At 40.7% G+C, this 20,578-nt stretch overlaps 1 protein-coding gene across 1 annotated transcript in view; it reads right to left on the bottom strand.

Annotated features, from left to right (window-relative positions):
- The window catches only part of CIR1 (corepressor interacting with RBPJ, CIR1), a 109,694-nt gene that overhangs the window by 28,686 nt on the left and 60,430 nt on the right, over positions 1-20,578 (bottom strand). Inside the window, exon 7 of the mRNA XM_033944436.1 lies at positions 8,237-8,354. Within this exon, the coding sequence (XP_033800327.1) occupies positions 8,237-8,354 (118 nt within the window). The remainder of the gene's footprint in view (positions 1-8,236; positions 8,355-20,578) is intronic.

Genomic DNA, 20,578 nt, shown 5'->3' with positions numbered 1-20,578 from the left:
AATGCTATTAGAACGTTGGCCTCCCCCAATGCTTTATAATTTTGTTGAAAGCACTCTGGGGCAAAGACCACTTCACTGGATACAGAGCCTGATAATGTTTAAATATCTATGTAATGTAAATGCGCATGAGTCGAGTCTCCTTCATTTGAAAGGAAATGCTGCAATGAGATGGCAAAGGATGAATTAAGAGGTGATAGGCAGAGTTTCCTTTCAAATGAAAGAGACTCGATTCATATGCATTTATATTACGTAGGTATTTAAACGTCTCTATCATATCTCCCCTCTCCTGCCTTTCCTCCAAAGTATACAGATTGAGATCTTTAAGTCTGTCCCCATAAGCCTTATGATGAAGACCACATAGCCTTCCTCTGGACTGACTCCATCCTTTTTATATCTTTTTGAAGGTGCGGCCTCCAGAATCGTACACAATATTCTAAATGAGGTCTCACCAAAGTCTTATATAGGGGCATCAATACCTCCTTTTTCCTACTGGCCATACCTCTCCCTATGAAACCTAGCATCCTTCTAGCTTTTGCTGTCACCTTTTCAACCTGTTTGGCCACCTTAAGATCATCACATACAATCACACCCAAGTCCTGCTCTTCTGTCATGCACATAAGTTCTTCATCCCTTAAACTGTACCTTTCCCTCGGGTTTTTGCAGCCCAAATGCATGACCTTGCATTTCTTAGCATTAAATTTTAGCTGCCAAATTTCAGACCATTCTTCAAGCTTCACCAGGTCTTTCTTCATTTTATTCACACCATCCGGCGTGTCTACTCTATTGCAGATTTTGGTATCATCCGCAAAGAGGCCCAAAAACAGAACCTTGAGACACACCACTGGTAACATCCCTTTCCTCAGAGCGATCTCCATTGATCACTACCCTCTGACGCCTTCCACTCAACCAGTTTTTGACCCATCCCGAGGGCACTCAGTTTGTTTATTAGACGTTTGTGTGGAACACTGTCAAAAGCTTTTCTAAAATCTAAATACATCACATCTAGCACACATCCTCTATCCGATTCTGTGGTCACCCAGTCAAAGAAATTGATCAGATTTGCCTGACAAGACCTACCTCTAGTGAATCCATGTTGCCTCCAATCCTGTAATCCACAGGATTCCAGAAACTTGACCATTCTCCGTTTTAAAAGCATTTCCATTAATTTGCTTACCACAGAAGTCAGACCTATCGATCTGTAATTTCCTACTTCTTCCTTACTTCCACTTTTGTGGAGTGGGACCACATCCGCCTTTTTCCAGTCCTCTGGTACCACTCCTGACTCTATAGACTTGTTGAAAAGGTCAGTCAGCGGAGCTACCAGAACTTTCCTGTTCTTTCAGCACCCTCGGATGTATGCCATACAGCCCCATCACTTTGTCTACCATTATTTTAACTAGCTCCTCATGAACACAACCCTCTGAAAATCAATCTGGGTCTATTACTCCTCTATCTCTATTCACATTTGTCTTTTGCGGTCCTGCTTCTGGCACTTCAGCCGTGAAGACAGAACAGAAATATTTGTTAAGCTTCAAGCATTATACTCACAAAATCAGTCAAATCCCTTTACTGGATCTCCTAAGGACCTCCAGCAATCCTGGGAACCTCTGGGGTACCGTAAAACCTCAAACTTCGGTTTGAAAACCTAAAAAATAATAACTAGAAGAAGAAAAAAAAAAGAAGACACTTCAGCTCACTTGCAAAAGGAAAAACTAAGGAGATGAGGGATGCCCACTGACACAAGGAGGTGGAGCTGTAGACAATTCTTTTTACAGAAACGTTCAGGTAGAGGTCAAACTCATGTTCCTTTTGCATGGGAAAAGAAATTTAGGCTTGAAAAGTTTTGTTTCCAGAATTCACTCTGTAAAGTCGTTGTAAATCTTATAGTTAGTCTCCGTAAATGCACAGCTGGAACACTCTAATGCTAACATTTTCAGGTGAACCAATCTGTTATTTTATCTGTAAAAGTAAGAATTCTGTAATAGAAATAATACACCTCTAGAAGATGTGGTTATCATGAAATAATTATAGGCCCAGGAGAGTACAGATACAAGGCAGCACACCAGGGGTGTGATTATCCCTTGATAACCATATCTACCAAAATTGCCTTATTGCAAAAACTAATCTCTATTCACCAGCGAGATATTACTCAATAGGACATTTTATTGGAAATGAAAAGGCTATTTTCTAACTGAATCACCTGTGGATTAGTAACTTGGTCAGTTTCAGCTTATTTCTTTCCTGAGGAAATGTGAATGAAAACCTATTGCAAAAATGAGACCTCTCTCTAAATTCTATTCAGGTTTCAGCTCTCAACTCTCAAAATTCTTTGAATAGTCAGGAACAGGTGGAATTTAGTGACATTCACTGCTGCTAAAAGTAATGCAATATAAGTCCATCGCCTGGGAGAACACAGCCAATTGTGACAAGTTGGTAGACAATTGTTTTGTAGGAAATGAAATATGTATACATTACACTTGACACTTGCCATTCTTGTCTGAGCATAAAACGTTCAGAAAGTATCTTTTAGAGGCAATATTCTACCATTATTTTCAGCAAAAAATGTGTGCTGTTTTAACATGCTGGGTTAGGAAAACTATTACCTATAACAAACAGCTCATTATGCCCACACTATTGCATGAATGAATATGCTAGGAAGTAGCTTACCCTTTTGGGCTGCTTGAGGAAGTAGCCTTAGCAGACCCAAAATGCCACATCTTAAATAAAAAGATACCAATTCTTTCCTTTATGTTTATTGTTCACAAATATAACAGCCAACTTGGCATAACTGCAGTCATGTAAATGCAGCAGGAACATACTAAGGCCCAGATTCACTAATGATAGGGAGTCAATCGCCGATTCCTGGCCAATTTTAAAACAGTGATGGATTCACTATCTTCTTTGTATGAAAATGATTTGCACGGAGTCATTGAGTCGGGACACAGCCCTGACAGGAGAAGCAGCCTCCTATCACTGCAGTCAGGGCTTCTGCCTCCCTTTTTACTAAACCCCCCTCCCTTTTTACTAAACCACGATAGCAGTTTTTAGCGCAGGGAGCTGTGCTGTATTCTCAGCGCTGCTCTCGACACTCATAGGCTCCCTGCGTTAAAAACCTCTATTGTGGTTTAGTAAAAGGGGACCTTAGTGTAAAATATAGACAGCAGATATAAATTCAGACACATTTTGATCACTAAATTTAAAATAAAATCATTTTTCCTACCTTGTCTGGTGATTTCATGAGTCTCTGGTTGCACTTTCTTCTTCTAACTGTGCATACAATCTTTCTTCCCTTCTTTTAGCCTGTATGCTTCCTCTACTCCAGACCTCATTCCTTCCCCCACCTTTTCCTTCCTCTTCCCTGTCCTTTCTTTCTCTCTGCCTCCCTTCCTTTTTTTTCTGTTTCTCTTTCCTTCTGTCTCCCTGCCTGCCCTTTTTCTTTCTTTCTTCCTGCCCTCCCCCAAGCCACTGCCACTGACATTGCCATCGGGGACCAGGACCCAAACGCCACCAATAACAGGCCCCAAGCTCTCCCTGCTTCGGCCAACCAGCATTCCTCTCCCTGACGTCAATTCTGCCGTCAGGAAGAGGAAGGCTGATCAGCTCAAGATCGTGATCAACCTATTGGGGGAAATGCTGCCGGGTCCTGCCTTCGCGGAAACAGAAAGTAGGCAGGACCCGGCAGGAAGAAGAACAAATGCTTCACTAACCTGTCTCCCGCATTAGCCCGTAGCGAATGCTTGCTTCAGGGCTCTCAACATGTGCATGCCGGCTTCCCTTCTCCCCCCCCCCCAAGACATAACTTCCGGTTTCAGAGGGAAGAGAAGAGAAGCCGGCACGCACACGTTAGAGCCCGGAGCATAAGTTCGCTACGGGCTGAAATCTCCAAGCCGGTTATTTTTGGGGTGTTTTAATGTTCAGCAGCAGCAGATGACAGCTGGGCGGACTGCCCAGCTAAAAGGCCCTAGGGAGAACACTGGAGAGGAAGACTGATCGGCCCGTAGATCAGGACGGCAACATGAGTCTATCACGGAGCCCGGGATGGGCTCCGCGATCGACTCACGTTGCCTTCCTGAGTTACTGGTCGATCGCGATCGACGTATTGGGCACCCCTGGTCTAAATAAAGGAGCAGCCAAGCTATTTACACTTTATGAGCAAGAAACCACTTTGAAGCAAAAAGGAAAATAAAAAAAGAAATACCCTGCTGGGCCGCTATATAGTTACATCGCTTTAAACCAGTCAGCTACTTCAAACAGAAAGATAAGTGCCACTATATTTCAATTTTACCAACTAAGCTAGTAGTGATACATATTGAAGTAATCAATGTAGCAAATAACTGTGGTGGGACTGAAAAGTGGCATGATGGTCCTAAATTTGCTCTCTTAGCGGCACCAAACTTGCAGGAGACAAAGGGCACTTTTCACTTTTTAAATATTTTATTCAAATTTATATTTTGCGTTGATTATATATTGAAATAATATGCTGGTACCTTGACAAATACGCAGTGAAAAGCACATTAGATACTACCATATATACTCCTATTGGTATTTTGTTTTATTATTGAGTTAACATATTTGCTCGCTGCAGAAATCGAATCAAAGGATTTCCATTGACCTGTATGGTAAATTTTCAGCAAGGATGGATAGAGAAACAAAAATCTTATCTTTTTTTCCGTCAACAAGGAACAATGTGGCTGGAAGGGCCTATGACGCTCTGTCATGGCTGAGGAGAAGTCTTGAAAGATCCGCACTGGGTTGTTTTTGTAAGACAGAGTGTTGCGTTTGGATCTATATATGCATAACAGCTCCAGTTTATGAATGTAATTGTGAAGTTTCACAATAACAGTCCTGGGGCAAAGATTGCATGCTGCTTTTTGACCAGGCGGTGTGCACATTCCAACCACGCAGGGTCCAGGCCCTGGTGCATCGGTAGTTCAGTCGAAAGCCAGTACTCTAACTCCGCAATGAGCTGATGATCTGGCACCGACTCTGGAATTCCAACAAATCACAGATTACCTCTCTGCAATATGTTTTCCAGATCCTATATCTTTTCCATGTGCATTTGCACCAAGGGATTCCAGAGTATTCACCATCGTGAAAGTATGATCTTCAACATTGGATACTCTATTTTCCACTTCCATCATGTGTCGAATTGTGTCTGTGAATATAGCTTCCAGATTAGTTAGTTGTGAGGACAATTGCAGTAAGTGTGAATCCAAAGCTTGAACCACCACTTGTGTTATCTCGGCTAGGGCAGTCTCGGAAAACTGGGTTACTGATGTAGCAGTGCCTCTGCCATTTGTCATCCAGTAGTTTTAGTGCACTCTCTCTCTTTTTTCGAAGATTTCCCAGCCATATTGCCACTCGACTTTTGCAAAAATCTGTCCATGCATGTTTCTTCAACAAGTAGATCTTATTATAACTCTACAAACAACAGATAAAAGAGAAACGTAAAACATTTTACTTATCCATAATTAATTCATCAAACACTAGCTCAAACGGAACTAACACTAAAGAACTGCTCAACATAGTTACGAATTTATTTGACACCACACGCTACACTCAACCCATGCATAACACCAAGTTACCCTCAGCAACTGATCTAGCACAACATTTCAATTCAAAAATTAAAAACCTAAGAAATAACTACTCGATAATTGCCGAATATGATCCTCAATCAACTGATATACAAAGAAATGAAATATCAGTGGACATGATTTGGAGTTCCTTCCACAATTTAGAATGGAAGAACTACATCAAGTTATATAACAAATACTCTAAATCATACTGTGTCCTGGACTCTTGTCCCCCAGAAATTATGAAAGCAGCTCCAACAGACTTTAAACTATCCCTATTGAATTACCTAACAATAACCTAAACAATGGAAAATTCCTCATTAATAATGGTCATATTATAATAACCCCAATTCCAAAAAATCGTAAAGAATCACCAACATCAGTAACCAACTATAGACCAGTAGCATCCATCCCATTTATTGTAAAAATCATGGAAGGAATGGTATACACCCAACTGATGGAATATCTCGACCAATTCTCTCTCTTGCATGAAACTCAATCTGGTTTTAGGCCTCTGTTTAGCACTGAGACAGTAATTGCGGCTATCTTGGACAATGTGCGCTACTTGTTTAGTAAGAGCCTCAATGCCCTGATCATGCAATTTGACATGAGCTCTGCCTTTGACTTGGTGGACCATGGGAAAGATGTTTAGGCACAATTGGAATCAGAGGAGAGGTATTAAACTGGTTTCAAGGTTTCCTTATATCCCGCACCTACCAAGTCCGTTTTAATTACGATCTCTCTGATACATGGAGCAATTCATCTGGCGTGCCACAGGGATCACCATTATCCCCATTGCTCTTCAATGTTTACATAGCCTCATTGGGTGTGCAATTGTCCCAACTGGGGATAAAACTATTTAGCTACGCTGACGACTTCACGATAATTATCCCATTTACTACCTTCGTCTCAGAAGTCACCCCCAAATCAACAGAAGTACTGAACTGGATGGAGCAATGGATGACCGAATTCAGACTAAAGCTAAATTCAGAGAAAACAAAATTTTTTATAGCATCGCCAAGCCCACTTGACACCAAAGCATCATTGTGCATTAATAACCTTAGTTATCCCATTCAGCCCACTATGAAGATACTGGGAGTAACACTGGACCAGAGCCTGACCATGAAAGACCAGGTTGACTCCCTGATTAGAAAGATCTTTCTTACCCTCTGGAAGCTTCGGTCCATCAGAGCTTACTTCGATGTCTCATCATTTAGAATTCTGGTACAATCCCTCATACTGAGTCAACTCGATTATTGTAACATCGCCAACTTGGCATTCTCCCAGAAGAACATGCAGCAATTGCAACTGATACAAAATGCAGCAGTTAGGTTACTTTGTGGATTGAAGAAGTTTGATCACGTGACACCTTCCTACCGACTTCTGCACTGGCTGCCGATGGAGGCAAGTGTGAAATTCAAGTTTGGTTGTTTTTGTTTCAAGGTACTTTACGGCTTAGCCCCTAAATATATAACAGACCTTTTCTCCTTCACAACCAACAGATTCAGGAGAACCTCACATGCGAACTTTGTTTCTCCACCGGTTAGAGGTTGTAAATTTAAAAATCATCACCAACATCTTCTCTCACATCAAGCAGCATTATGGGGTAAAGACCTGGAACAACTGCTTGTGCCTACTACTTATAGGGAATTCAGGAAATGCCTAAAAACACATCTGTTCCTGAAGTACTTAGGTAACTGATCTATACAATCTTAGTCCTCAACAAATGATCTTTAGAACTGTTACTCATCAACTCTGAACTTTGTTTCATTCCACTCGATCTGTAATACCTTATAATCGTTGTAAACCGCATAGAACTTCACGGTCCTGCGGTATATAAACTGTTATTATTAATATGTTATTATTATTATTATTATAAAGCAAACCCACTGTAAAGAATAACGTTTTATTCGCCTGAGGTCTCTGAGTGAGCCTGACTCACGTTCTGCTTCTTCACAGCATCATTGTGATGATCAACTGTGGTGTTTTTCTTAAATTTTGTGTGTGTGTGATTTTATGATTCAAAAAGTTTGTTTGATTTATTTGTAGACTCCTGAAGAAGGTACTTATTCAGTACCGAAAAACCTGCAGTGTTGAGTCTTTGTGACAGACTTAAGTACTTGTTTATAATAAAGATACCTCCTGGATACATATCTTTTTCCCACTCTCTTTTTTTTGACTGATTGCCCCGTGGGGACTTTGTGCCACTTCTTGTGGTGGTATTTGTTTCAAAGGAAGAACCACAATCACCACCACTAGGAAGTCAACAGGGACCACCATCATTATAGCTGCCTTCTTCCTTTCCCCTTTTGGCCTAAAGACAACTCTATACCATGCCAGGCCAGCCGGGGGGATGAGATCTAAACTTAGATCTTAGAAATTGTAGTTAGACCATGGAGCTAAACAAAGAAAGCTTGTTTTACGTTGCAACTAGCTAATACCACACTGTTACATTTTTGTTGTGGTGATGTTGTAACATTTACATACAATAAAAATGTCAAAAAATTTAAAATACACTGCAGAAATGCAGCCTCTACAATTGTAGCCAATAAATCTACTAATTTACTTCTACATTATATTTGAAACCTAACAGATACCAACATACATAGCTGAGCTTTCAAATCAGCAATGCCAACAAATAAAATATCAAGTTGTGCTCTCACCTGATCCATCACTGGAAACAGAACTCGCATTAATTCCAGAAAGGCCGAACAATGGGCATTCTCGATCAGTGTTTACATGGCCCCATTTATGGCACTTAATACACCGCACATTCCGCACCTAAGGAGAAAGCCTTGAACAGTCAAGGAGCATAACGAACTGGACTTACATTTTACTAGTCTCAATAAAAACTGCAGGAGTAAACAGTTCAATCTGATCTGTGACATTCCACAATAACTGAAGATTAGACTATCATACACCATCATTTTGGAAGCTGGATCCTTCTCTGTTTACTGTGCTTTGAATGATAGGAGCAATTCTTTCCCATGTAGAATGAGGGTAATTTTATAAACAAGGCAGCTAGTTTAGGAAGAGAAATAGATGCTTTAAGCATAACTTTATAAAGATATAGTTACCTTTGCATATTACTAATAATAAAACCCTAAGCACACATGCGCACTCCTACCTGCGTGATCTGTGATCCGTAACTCCGTGGCCCCACATGTGCAGTAGAAGGAGTCAGCGGTGGTTTCTTCTGCGTATGCGGAGTCACCTTAAGCAGGGACGCATGGAGGCGACTCCCCCTCCCTCCCTCACTCCGTCTAACAGAACAGCCCCACACTCGCGACCCCCCAGGTACTGTTCTGTGGCCCGTGGTCTAGCCGGCTCCCTTACAGTCCCTGACTAAAGTTATTTTTAAGTTCAAAGCCGCCGTGGCGACTCCTCTCACAGCCGCACCTGCGTCGGAAGTCTCTCTGACGTCACGTCAGAGAGAAGGCTTCCGACGCAGGCGGGGATCGTGAGAGGAGCCGCGGCAGCAGCTTTAAACTTTAACTCTGTCAAGGGACTAAGGGAGCCGGCCATAAACAACCAGCTGCTGGGAAGGGACGGGATGGGGGGGGGGGAAATGCTGCTGCTGCTGCTGCTGCTGTAGCTGTACAGGGAAGTGGAGGGGGAGGGAAATACCGCTGCTGCTGCACAGGGAAGTGGAGGGGGAGGGAATGATGCTGTTGCACAGGGAAGTGGGGTGGGGGAAGGGAAATGCTGCTGCACAGGGAAGTGGGGGCGGGAAATACCGTTGCTGCACCATAGGAAGTGGGGTGGGGGGAGGGAAATGCTGCTGCACAGGGAAATGGAGGGGGAGAATGCTGGTGCGGCTGCTGCACAGGGAAGTGGGGGGAGGAAATGCTGCTGCTGCACATGGGGTAGGGAGAGAGATCGAAAGAAAGACACAGGGGCAGGAAGGAGAGAGAAAGAAAGAAAGAAAGCGGGAGGGAGACAGACAGAAAGAAAGAAAAGAAGAAAGACACAGGGGCAGGAAGAGAGACAGAAAGAAAGACAGACAGCGGGAGGAGAGAGACAGAAAGAAAGATACAGGGGAAGGGAGAGAGAGACAGACAGACATATATTCTAGCACCCGTTAATGTAACAGGCTTAAAGACTAGTTTATACATAAAAAGACAAAACAAAAATAACTGATGTAAGAAGCAGAAATCATGCCCACCTTGCAGAGGAAGAGGCTTACACCTTTTCTCAAGCAAGTGCAAAATGTCTGCACTTAGATTCATGTATTTTATAATCTGTGTGCAATACTTATGAACTCCACCCATACTCTACCCCTGTACACACCATTATGACATGGCACATACTGTACTTTAATGCCAACTGGTATTTTATAAGGGCCATTTTGTATCTGTGTTTTACCTGAATAGTTATAAAAATTACTTTTTTATATGGGGTGAGCTACATGACAAGTAAAAACTTGGTCTTTCCTTAAATCCTATCAAGAGTCCAAAGATATGGACTATGCGCTTCTACCAGTAGATGGGACAGAGAACAAATGCTTATGAGTCTAATGATTAGAACAGTGAGCTGGAAACCAGAGATACATTTTCAAATCCCATTGTGGCTCCTTGCAATGTTGGAGGCAATGGCTCCCCAGTCCCTGCTGCTAGCTATGGATGACAAACATGGTGCCACTCCTTCCCCCGATATCCATCGATATTTCTCTTACCTCATCCTACCTCCACTTATTTACACTTTTGATTTAATACTCTTAAAAATCAATGGAGGGCAGAGGAAAGTGTAGAGCAGTACATAAATAGCTAAAATTGACTGTTGCTTTTTGGCTGCCTTATAACTGAACTGAGGCCTTATGAGTTAAGTTCTCAGGATTAAAGAACAGCACTTGCTGTTTAGCCAAAACATCTGTTCTAGCTGATTTATATTTGAACTTCCACATATTGATAACAAGAAGCTAATTTATTTGGGGGGGTTCTTCATATGATGTAACTCCATATTTCGAGCATATGTATAACTTTGTATGAATGTAGTAAGTCTGGCACTGTGTGAGAATATTGCTATATAGGAAGACCTCTCAGTTGTTAGGCGAAGCTCATCTGTGGATTGGATGCACTGCCCAGAATTTTTGCTATGGAACTCCTGTCTAGAGTGTGATGGGCTTCCTGGTCTTATGAATTGGCCAGGATGCTATCAAGAATTCATGGTGATGTATTACTTTTCTTTGTTATTAATAAATGTTATACTTAGTTTTAAAAGAAGTTAGTGTGCATTAATCCCTTTTATAAAATAAGTCAGTGGGTTGCATTGTTCTGTGCTGGCTGTGATTTTCAGAGTTAGGCAGAACAGGTAAGGTAGTTGTGGTAGTGGGGGAGGGAGGAGGCTGAGAAGCTATTTGCATTCCTGATTCCAAACAAGTCAAAGAGGTATCTGAAAGCCTTCATATATCTCCCCTGGTGTTTAATAGGATAGAAAATCCTTCCCTGCCTGACCAACTGCCTGAATTCAACCAGGAATCAATTCTCCATCTGGGTTCAGAGTACACACTAGATCCAGGCCAATGCTACACGAATCAGCCATCTACCATTTGCTGGAGATAGAGAAAAACTGACAAAAAACTGGCTTCAGAATGCCTTACATAGTGCAATGATCACAAGTGTTTGTTATGTCTATTTACCAGCAGATATAGACAGAACTCTTATTTGAGCTGGTCTGGTAAATTATAATTGTGAGATATTTTGGCAACGCAGTGTGCTGCAAGTGTTTTGCTTTGCTAAGTAACATGCTACCATAGTTGAGCTGTCAGAAACTGATGACTTCATTGTGTAGCGCTGTTGCTACAAAGAAGAAGAAGATCAGAATGGAAACTGTTTTGGGTTAAGTTTTTCTGTTATTTTTGCCAAGAGGATTTTGCTGCTGGTTTTGTTTTAATTATTGATTTTGAGTTTTGAAATTGTTATAATGGAGGATCAGCGAGAACAACGGAAATAGGGTGCAGTTAAGCAAATAACATACTGGTGAATCTTTAAATGGCCAACAACAATATAATCCCCTAATGGGAAACTATGTCACAATATTAATATATAATATATTCCCATATATCTGAAAAAGTGTAACCTATTTTACTTAAAAGTATAACAGGGAGGAGGCCTCAGTAATAGAGCCCACGTTCAGTCGTATTCACAGACTGGAAATTTCGGCGTGGTTACACTGCTCTTTAGCTCTAATCATTGGCCAGCTCCTGTATTTAACTTTAATATCTTCTATCAAAATTTAAATAAGAATTCAATATTCTAGTTAATATCCTATTCTATAAATATTTTTTATCACGTTTTTACTTTATCACTGCTGTCAATAAGTTACAGAAAATGGCTTGGTGCATATAATCTATAGCCCTGAAGCAGTGGACAGAAGTGGAAGTCCACGAAACGCTGGCCTCGTTGGCTGTCTTTGACATACAAGCGCTGTTAAAAAGCTAAGTAATGTGGTATTAGACTGCTTAGCAATATCAAAGTGAAACTTGCAAGAAATTGAATGCTAGCAAGGTCCTTTTTGAAATAGAACTGAAGTTTTCTTTAAACCTTGTCAGTTTAGTCTCAAACCAGATGAAGAAGTGTAGATATTAATAAGCTATTTGGGGAAAAATTTAAAGTAAAAACGTGATAAAGTAAAAACGTGATAAAAAAATATTTATAGAATAGGATATTAACTAGAATATTGAATTCTTATTTAAATTTTGATAGAAGATATTAAAGTTAAATACAGGAGCTGGCCAATGATTAGAGCTAAAGAGCAGTGTAACCACGCCGAAATTTCCAGTCTGTGAATACGACTGAACGTGGGCTCTATTACTGAGGCCTCCTCCCTGTTATACTTTTTTTTTTTTTTTTTTTGTAAATTGTTTATTAATAAATTTTTCAAATATACAAAACAAAGACACAGAGGTTAAGCAAAACAGATATCTACAATGTCACATGTTCTCCAACCTCTTCCCCCCAAATTAGTAAAAAGATAAAGTTGTACTTTAATCTTCAGCACAATGCAAAAAAGAATCACATAAATCAAAATAAACCCCCCCCCCCCTAACCCACCCCAAAATCAGCTTTCACATAGGGTTACACAAATGTAGCTAAACACTCAGATCATGAAGGACATTCACACCACCGAATATAAGGATTCCACACCTTAAAAAAGGGTGTAAGACGAGATTTTGTTAATGCCGTCAATTTAGACATACGAAAAATAAAATCTATTTTTCGTAGTAAGTGTAATCGACCTGGGGGAAAGGCCTGTTTCCAATATGCAGCTAACAAAAGACGAGCAGCAGTAAAATATAACAAGCCAATTTATGTGTATTAGAAGACAATGGAACCAAAGGTAGATGTAAAAGAGCACTACCCATAGCTCGAGAAATCGTGATATGTAAAATATCAGATAACAGTTCAAATACCATATCCCAATATGGGATTACCTTCGGACAATCCCACCAGATATGAAGGAAGGTACCCAACAAACCACAGCGTCTCAACATAAATTAGATACTTGAGGATACATGAGATGAAGACGCTGTGGTTGTTTGGTACCATTGATAAAGCATCTTATATCCATTTTCCACCAAAGAGCTGGCTATAGAAACTCGAAGCAGGCGACTAAACACCCGCTCCCATTTAATAATCGGTGGCACTGGGCGTAAAAGTCCCTCCCAAAGAGATAGATATTTTACCGGGGGAGCCTGTTGTTGAATAAGAGCTTTATAGAATCTAGTAATACACCCCTTACCACTACTACCCATAATTGCCCACTCTAGGGTGGTTTCTTCCAACAAATATCATCAAAAGCCCTGCGCCTAATAAAATCTATTGCTTGAAGATAGCGAAAATAATCCGTCGGCGGCAAATCATAGCTTCCCTCAATTCCAAAAATGATAATAATCGCCCCTCTTCCCACAAAATCACCCAAATCCATAAGACCCATTTGAGCCCAAACCCGAAAACGACAATCAGATCTTCCTGGTGCAAACCCCCACGCAACCCACAACGGGGTACTACGAAAATACAATCGAGAGGGGAAAAACCTATTACGCAACCTAATCCACATCACAAACGTATGTTGCAAAAAGGGTTAGCCCCCCTTAAACATTTGTCGAGCCTCTTCCACTCTTAACCAAGGGATCACCCGGACAAAGCTCTTCCGATCCCAAAATTTTTTCCCCTCGAACCCAGCTTTTTGATCTATCCTTACACCAACTCAAAAAAGACTTCAGTTGAGCAGCCTCATAATAACGCCTCAAACAGGGTACAGCCATACCCCCCTGAGAGCGAAGTTGATACAACACATTCCTAGGCACCCGTGGGGGTCGACTCTTCCAAATGTATTAAAAATTTTTCTAGCCACCCCACGCAAACGAAAGCAGCAGACAGAGGAATTGGTAAAGCCTGAAAAAGAATAAAGTAGCTTCGGCAATACATCATCTTTACACTTTGTATGCGACCAAACCATGATAAGGAGACATTCTCCCATCTATCCAAATCAACCCAAAGAGATTGCAAAATCGCTGGATAATTAACTTCAAACAAAGAGCAAAGCCGCGCTGGCACATTAATTCCTAAATAACGTATAAATTTAGATGCCCATTTAAAAGAATAAGTAGCTTTCAAAAAGCACAATCCCTTGGATGTACTGACAAATTCAATATCTCAGATTTATCCATATTGGTCCGAAATCCAGATACTGCGCCATAGGCAGACAATTCACCTATAATACCCGGGAGAGTAACACAAGGATCAGTTACAGTAAAAATAACATCATCAGCAAACATCAATAACTTTGTGGAAAGTCCATTACAAACCATGCCATAAATATACTGCTGGGCTCGAACATGAGAAGCAAAAGGCTCCATCACCAACGCAAAAAGTAGTGGCGAAAGCGCACAACCTTGTCTTGTTCCTCTAGCTAACTGAAATGAATCTGTATACCCCCCATTAATCCGAAGAGCTGCTAAAGGCTTAGTATATAGAATCTGAATCCACATAAAAAAACTGTCCTCTAATTCCATAGCTGATAAAGTGCTCAACAAAAATGGCCACGACACCCTATCAAGGCCTTTTTCAGCGTCGCACTCAACAGCAATGCTGGCATCTTTTCAATGTTGTACATAACCAAATCAAATGAAGCAATCTACGAATATTATCAAATGTTTGCCTCCCCGCAATAAAACCTGCTTGGTCATCCTGTACTAAATAAGTCATATAACATTGCAACCTACGAGCCAATATTTTTGTGAAAATTTTGTAATCAGTGTCTAACAATGAAATTGGACGATATGATCCACAAAGCATAGAATTTTTTCCCGGTTTCAAGATAAGTGTTATACCCGCCAATCTCCATGAATAAGGCAACTCCATACCCATATCTAAACTATTAAAGGCCCGAGTAAGAGGGCCTACAAGCAAATGTCTGAAACATTTATAAAATCTATTCGTAAAGCCATCTAACCCAGGTGCTTTCCCATAAGCCAAAGTGGAAATCGCCCATTGAGTTTCAGCTGCCGAAATAGGGGCTGACAGACACTCTGCTTCTTCAGATGTCAATTTAGGAAGCTGTGTCTGAGCCAAATAATTATCAATTTGAACTTGAGACACATCTTGTTCAGGAGTATATAGATGTTGGTAAAATGAAAGGAAAGCACCTGCAATAGATTCCGGCGTATAACAGGCTGAACCATCAGTGGCTGTCACCTTAGTAATCACATTCCTCAATTTTTGAGCTTTCAACTTATAAGCCAACTGACGGCTCGCCCGATTACCATATTCAAAATGTTTTTGTTGGACCGACTGTAATTGGTCTGATAATTCGTCCAATTGCATCATCTGAAGATCTTTTCGCACCTTATCTAGACGCGTCAGCAAAGCAGAAGAAAGATCCCGCTTATGCTTTTGTTCTAGATAATGCAATTGTTGGCGCAAAGCTTCCTGTTTTCGCCCACGTTCTCGCCGTCGATGTACTCCAATAGAAATAATATGACCACGTAAAACTGCCTTCATACCTTCCCAGAATATCAAAGGAGAAATCTCATCACTAGTATTAAACTGAATATAATCCTTCAAATTCTGTTCTATTCGAGACACTATTATAGGATCCGTCAATAGGTTATCACAAAATCGCCAGAACCCCGCCGCCCAAAGGAAGCCATATGAGGATGTACAATAAAGTATACCGCAGCATGATCTGACCACACACGCTGAGCAATTCCAACCATCTGACACCTGGGAAAGTAAAGCCTTATCAATGCCCCAAAAATCAATACGAGAATATGAATCATGTACTGATGAAAAATAGAGTATAATCTTTGGTAGTTGGATATAGATGTCTCCAAGGATCAATCAAATCCCAGGTCATAAAGGAAAGAGTGCAATTGCTTTCTATCAGATTTTCCATAATGAATCGACTGTGACGAATTATCCAATCCCACATCGTAAGTCAAATTAAAATCCCCCCCTACTATAAAGAACCCTCTACAACCCCTCGCAACACCTGAGAGTCTAAAGATACCAAAAAAATCTTTTTTGCTCAGAATTAGGAGCATAAATATACAAAAAGTATATAGCACCTGCTGCAATTCAACTTTTAATATCAAAATAACGACCCTTCGGGTCTCGTATCACCTGTTTAATCTGAGGATCAAGGTGCCTTTGCAAAAAGAATCCCTACTCCATGTTTTTTAGACCCCTCCTCATTTGAAGCAAAATATATATGGGGATAACGAGATGTTTCACTAGCGTTTCATATTGAGGCTTAAGATGGGTCTCCTGAAAGAAACCCACCCCAGCCTTCAACCTATCAGCCTCTTTAAAAAGCAATTGCCTCTTTCGAGGTACATTCAGACCCCGTACATTTAAAGTAAAGAAGCTAATACCTTCAGGAGCCATTTTATCCAAAACATACCCACATGCAAACCATACTCCCGCAAACAACCCTTCACAACCCAGAATAACAAACCCCACTGTAAAAACCAGCAGCAAGAAAGAAAAAACCCCTTCCCCATTCCCCCCCCCCACCTCCCTCCCCTCCCATCCCCAAACTAACCATAGGCCCTACTCATGGTGGGCTAAAAGAGAAAGTGACATCCCAACATACCCCAAATCACACCAAACTTATGAAAAATAGTACGAGAAGAGATCATATATGCCAATAATAAACAAGAACTAGCAAGAGTCACATATCATTCAACCAAGAACCAAACAAAGCAGCTTAAAAATTCAGGTAAGTCCAGAGGCCGAGTTCTGCTCCAGGCCAGATCTCCGCTGCAGGCGCTTGCTACTAGTAGGGACCCGTTTCCAGCGCTGCGATGTAGCACCAGTTCCAGATGATGTAGTCGGCTCTTCCAAGGATGCATAAAGTTGAGCATCACGTAATATAGCTGCAGCTTCCTCCACTAAAGTAACCTTATGCTGTTGAGAAGCCACTTGAAAGGAAAGTCCAAAAGGAAAAAGCCATCGATATCTGATAGCATGGGATTGTAAGCAATGAGTAATCTCCCGAAAATCTCGACGCTTTCGTAAAGTAATTGCGGATAAATCCGCAAATAATTCCACTTTAGAATTTTCCCATGTGATATGTCCCACTTTTCGAGCAGCTTGAAGAACTTGATTTTTAACTGGGTAGCGTGTAAAACAGGCTACCACATCCCGGGGCCTATCACCTACCCGGGGACCCAGAGCCCGATGCACTCTTTCAAACTCGATCACAGGTATTGGAGCCTCTGGGTCAGCTGCCTGAAGAAAGCGCTTGCAGATTTCCAACAAATGAGCCTGTAACTCCGATGCAGCCAAAGATTCAGGAACCCCTCTAGCACGCACATTACTCCGTCGGCTGCGATTCTCACCATCTTCTAGGCGAAGTTGAAAATCTTCCTGTCTGCGTTCCAAATGAGCGCACCGCGCTTGCAGGGCCACTAGATCCGTATCATGATCAATAACGCGTTCTTCAAATTCCTGCAGCCGAGCCCCCATCTCATGCACTGACTGCCCAATCTTAGCCACCTCCGATTGCAAAGTGCTTTGGATAGAAAGCATTGTAGATTTTAAATCTGCCATCCATGCACGCATTTCCCCACAGGTGGCCGATCGATCATCAGACTCGGCACTCAGCTGGACAACGCCCTTACCGCGTTGTGGTTCATCAGTCTCACAGGCCTCAGAATTATCCGATGGCTGGTAAGCATAGGATTTCAAATCCGCTCGCCCTTTCTTCGAAGCCATCTGCAGCCCGCTAGTTTTCCACACATCAATTATGCAAAAAGTGCCAGATACTAGCCTCGTAACCGCTAGCTGAAAGCTAAAAGTTTAGCGCGATTCGGGAGGAGCTTTCGATTTTAAGCCACCATCGCTCCCGATGACGTCACTTCCTCCTCCCTGTTATACTTTTAAGTAAAATAGGTTACACTTTTTCAGATATATGGGAATCTTTAAATGGGACATGCTGGATTGTTGTAGCTGTCTGTCACTTCATCTATGGGAGAAGAAGGCCAGAGCCCTTGATGTAGCTTGATGCAAAACAAGGCTGCTGTTGGGTCTGGCTGAAGTTTTGTCTATTTTGATTATCCCCAGCTTGGAGGTTTATGTGACGTGACTCCTAACAGTGAAATGTCTACTTACATCAGTGATTAACTGTCCTAGACAGCTATGACGATAAGTACCTTTCTGCACTATAAAGAATGATCTGATTGTGATTGAAGATATTGTAATTTTTGTGGAAATTTTTTTTAAGAGACCAATGACTGTGCTACCTCCATTACAAGACAAGTATGTACTGAAAATGAGGAACTAAATTATTTCTCTGAGGTCTTTTGAACTTTTTCTGAACTGTTTTGTGCAGAAGTCTTTTGATCATAGCTTGTCTTATACTATTATATTATGTGGAGGAGTGTGTGGCGCAGTGGTTGGATCTACAGCCTCAGCACCCTGGGGTTGTGGGTTCAAACCCGCGCGCTGCTCCTTGTGACCCTAGGGCAAGTCCACTCAGTCCTCCATAGCCCCAGGTACGTTAGATAGATTATGAGCCCACCGGGACAGAGAGGGAAAATGCTTGAGTACCTGATTGTAAAAACCGCTTAGATAACCTTGATAAGCGGTATATCAAATCCTAATAAACTTGAAACTTGTTATGAGAATTATAGTAGAAGTTCTTTGGTAGTTTAATTAGACAATAAGTAAAACAGATGTTCCCATAATAGCAAGAAGGTAGAAAGAAAGCACTGGGGTAACCTGCAAGAACAGAACTTCAGCTCAACACAGTGGAATGACTTCTTGCGCTTTTGAGGCAGGGATGTAGATAGGGGATTAACCTGCACAGAATAGAAGTTGCAACCTTGAATGTCTTAATGGGTAGATGACATGAACCAGTTTGGTATTTATCTGTCTTGAAGTTCTGCAAGTTTTACAGATGTGGCTATAAGCAGTAGTATGGATAAACATGTTACAGACAGAGATAAGTGCTGTGTAATTAAAGGTGGAAAACATGTTGAAGTATAGACAAGGTAACACTTTTCAAATTATATGGGGTAAATAAGACTACAGGTGAGATAGGGAGCAGTGGAATAAGGAGATAAATTTAATCCACCTTTATTCCACACTTAGGCCTATGCTATATGAAGTCAAAGGTTAAATTTAAACAGGACTGTGACAGATAATTGAACTGAATAAAATGTGAAATTTTATAGTGATCCTGATACAAGAGCATATTATAAAAAAATCATGTGATTATTTTGTACATGAAACTTGAGACCAGTTGCTAGTTATAGTTTCGAGAAAAACAGATTTTAAGGAACAATGAGAAATTGTCAACAGGAGAATTTCATAAAATTGATAAGGGTCGTTAGGTAGAAGAGAAGTAAAGCCCAGATGTTTTCTAACTGATAAGGAAGCTGGTGAAAACTAACAGATTACTTCAAATAAGTTTATAAGGGCAGAGAGAATAAAGACATTGTAAAGCTCACTTCTGCCATCTAGAGCTAATGTCTTAATTATATTGTACAGCTATATGCAGGGAGAACCAAATTAAAGTTAGAAACAAGATTTAGATGTAGTTAAGATACATTACTAATAAAGATATTTAAAATCTGAGATAGGAAGTAATCTCAATGAGTAGTGATTTTTAGAGAAGCAGAAATAAAATGCTGGACTGAAAAAACATTGCTTGTTAATGAACTAGAGATAAGAAATAAATGTGTGTATACTAATATAACTAACAGAGAGATGTGAAAATGTAAAAGTTGTAATGGAAGTATTGATTTATAGTAATAGGTCAGGGTAAGATAAAATAGGGGATAAGATAATTAAAAGCTTATATTAATAAATGTTTGTTAGCAAATCTAAAGAGGGAAGTACCACAGATGTTGTTTATGCTGTTTTCCGAGTCAGCTCTTAGCTAAGCTCATGTAATCTGTTTTGTTATTGTGTTATCTAAATATATTAAACAGCAAATGTGATGTAAAAGACGTTATACTCTGGAGTTGGGACTTCGGAGTGTAAAAGACAGGAGAGAAGGGCCATTACACTCCTAGACACAAATAATACCATTTGATTTATCATCATTTATTAATAAATCAGACTCTCAATCATTATATTACAATCTTTGCATCTAATTAATTTGTAATTGCAGGCCAAGAATCCCTTCCTTTCAGAGGGGAGGGTCACCCTGTAAATTTTCCTCCTGTCACACTGACAAGGTCAAACAGCTCCCAGGTCAGCCCTTTTCTATTATGTTACTGTACTGTAAAACTGCAAATCCACTGTCAATACAAAAACAGGCTTTGATCAATGTCTTAAGGTACTACTAAAAAGAGGAAAAAAAAGGTTTGTCACCTCAGCATTAGATATCTTTGATTAAATTACACCTTATGTAAATTTGTTTTAATGAGCAAATGTGTCACTCAACCATTTAATTGCTTACCAAAGCAATGCCAAACTAAGAACAAACCTAAAAAAAGAGGGTGTATGGGGAACCTCCCTGTCTACATCAACTCTGTTCTGCTCTGCAAAGAT

Source organism: Geotrypetes seraphini, chromosome 5 (assembly GCF_902459505.1).
Source record: "Geotrypetes seraphini chromosome 5, aGeoSer1.1, whole genome shotgun sequence".
In the NCBI taxonomy this organism is placed as follows: domain Eukaryota; kingdom Metazoa; phylum Chordata; class Amphibia; order Gymnophiona; family Dermophiidae; genus Geotrypetes; species Geotrypetes seraphini.
This window is presented reverse-complemented; position numbering and strand designations above follow the sequence as displayed.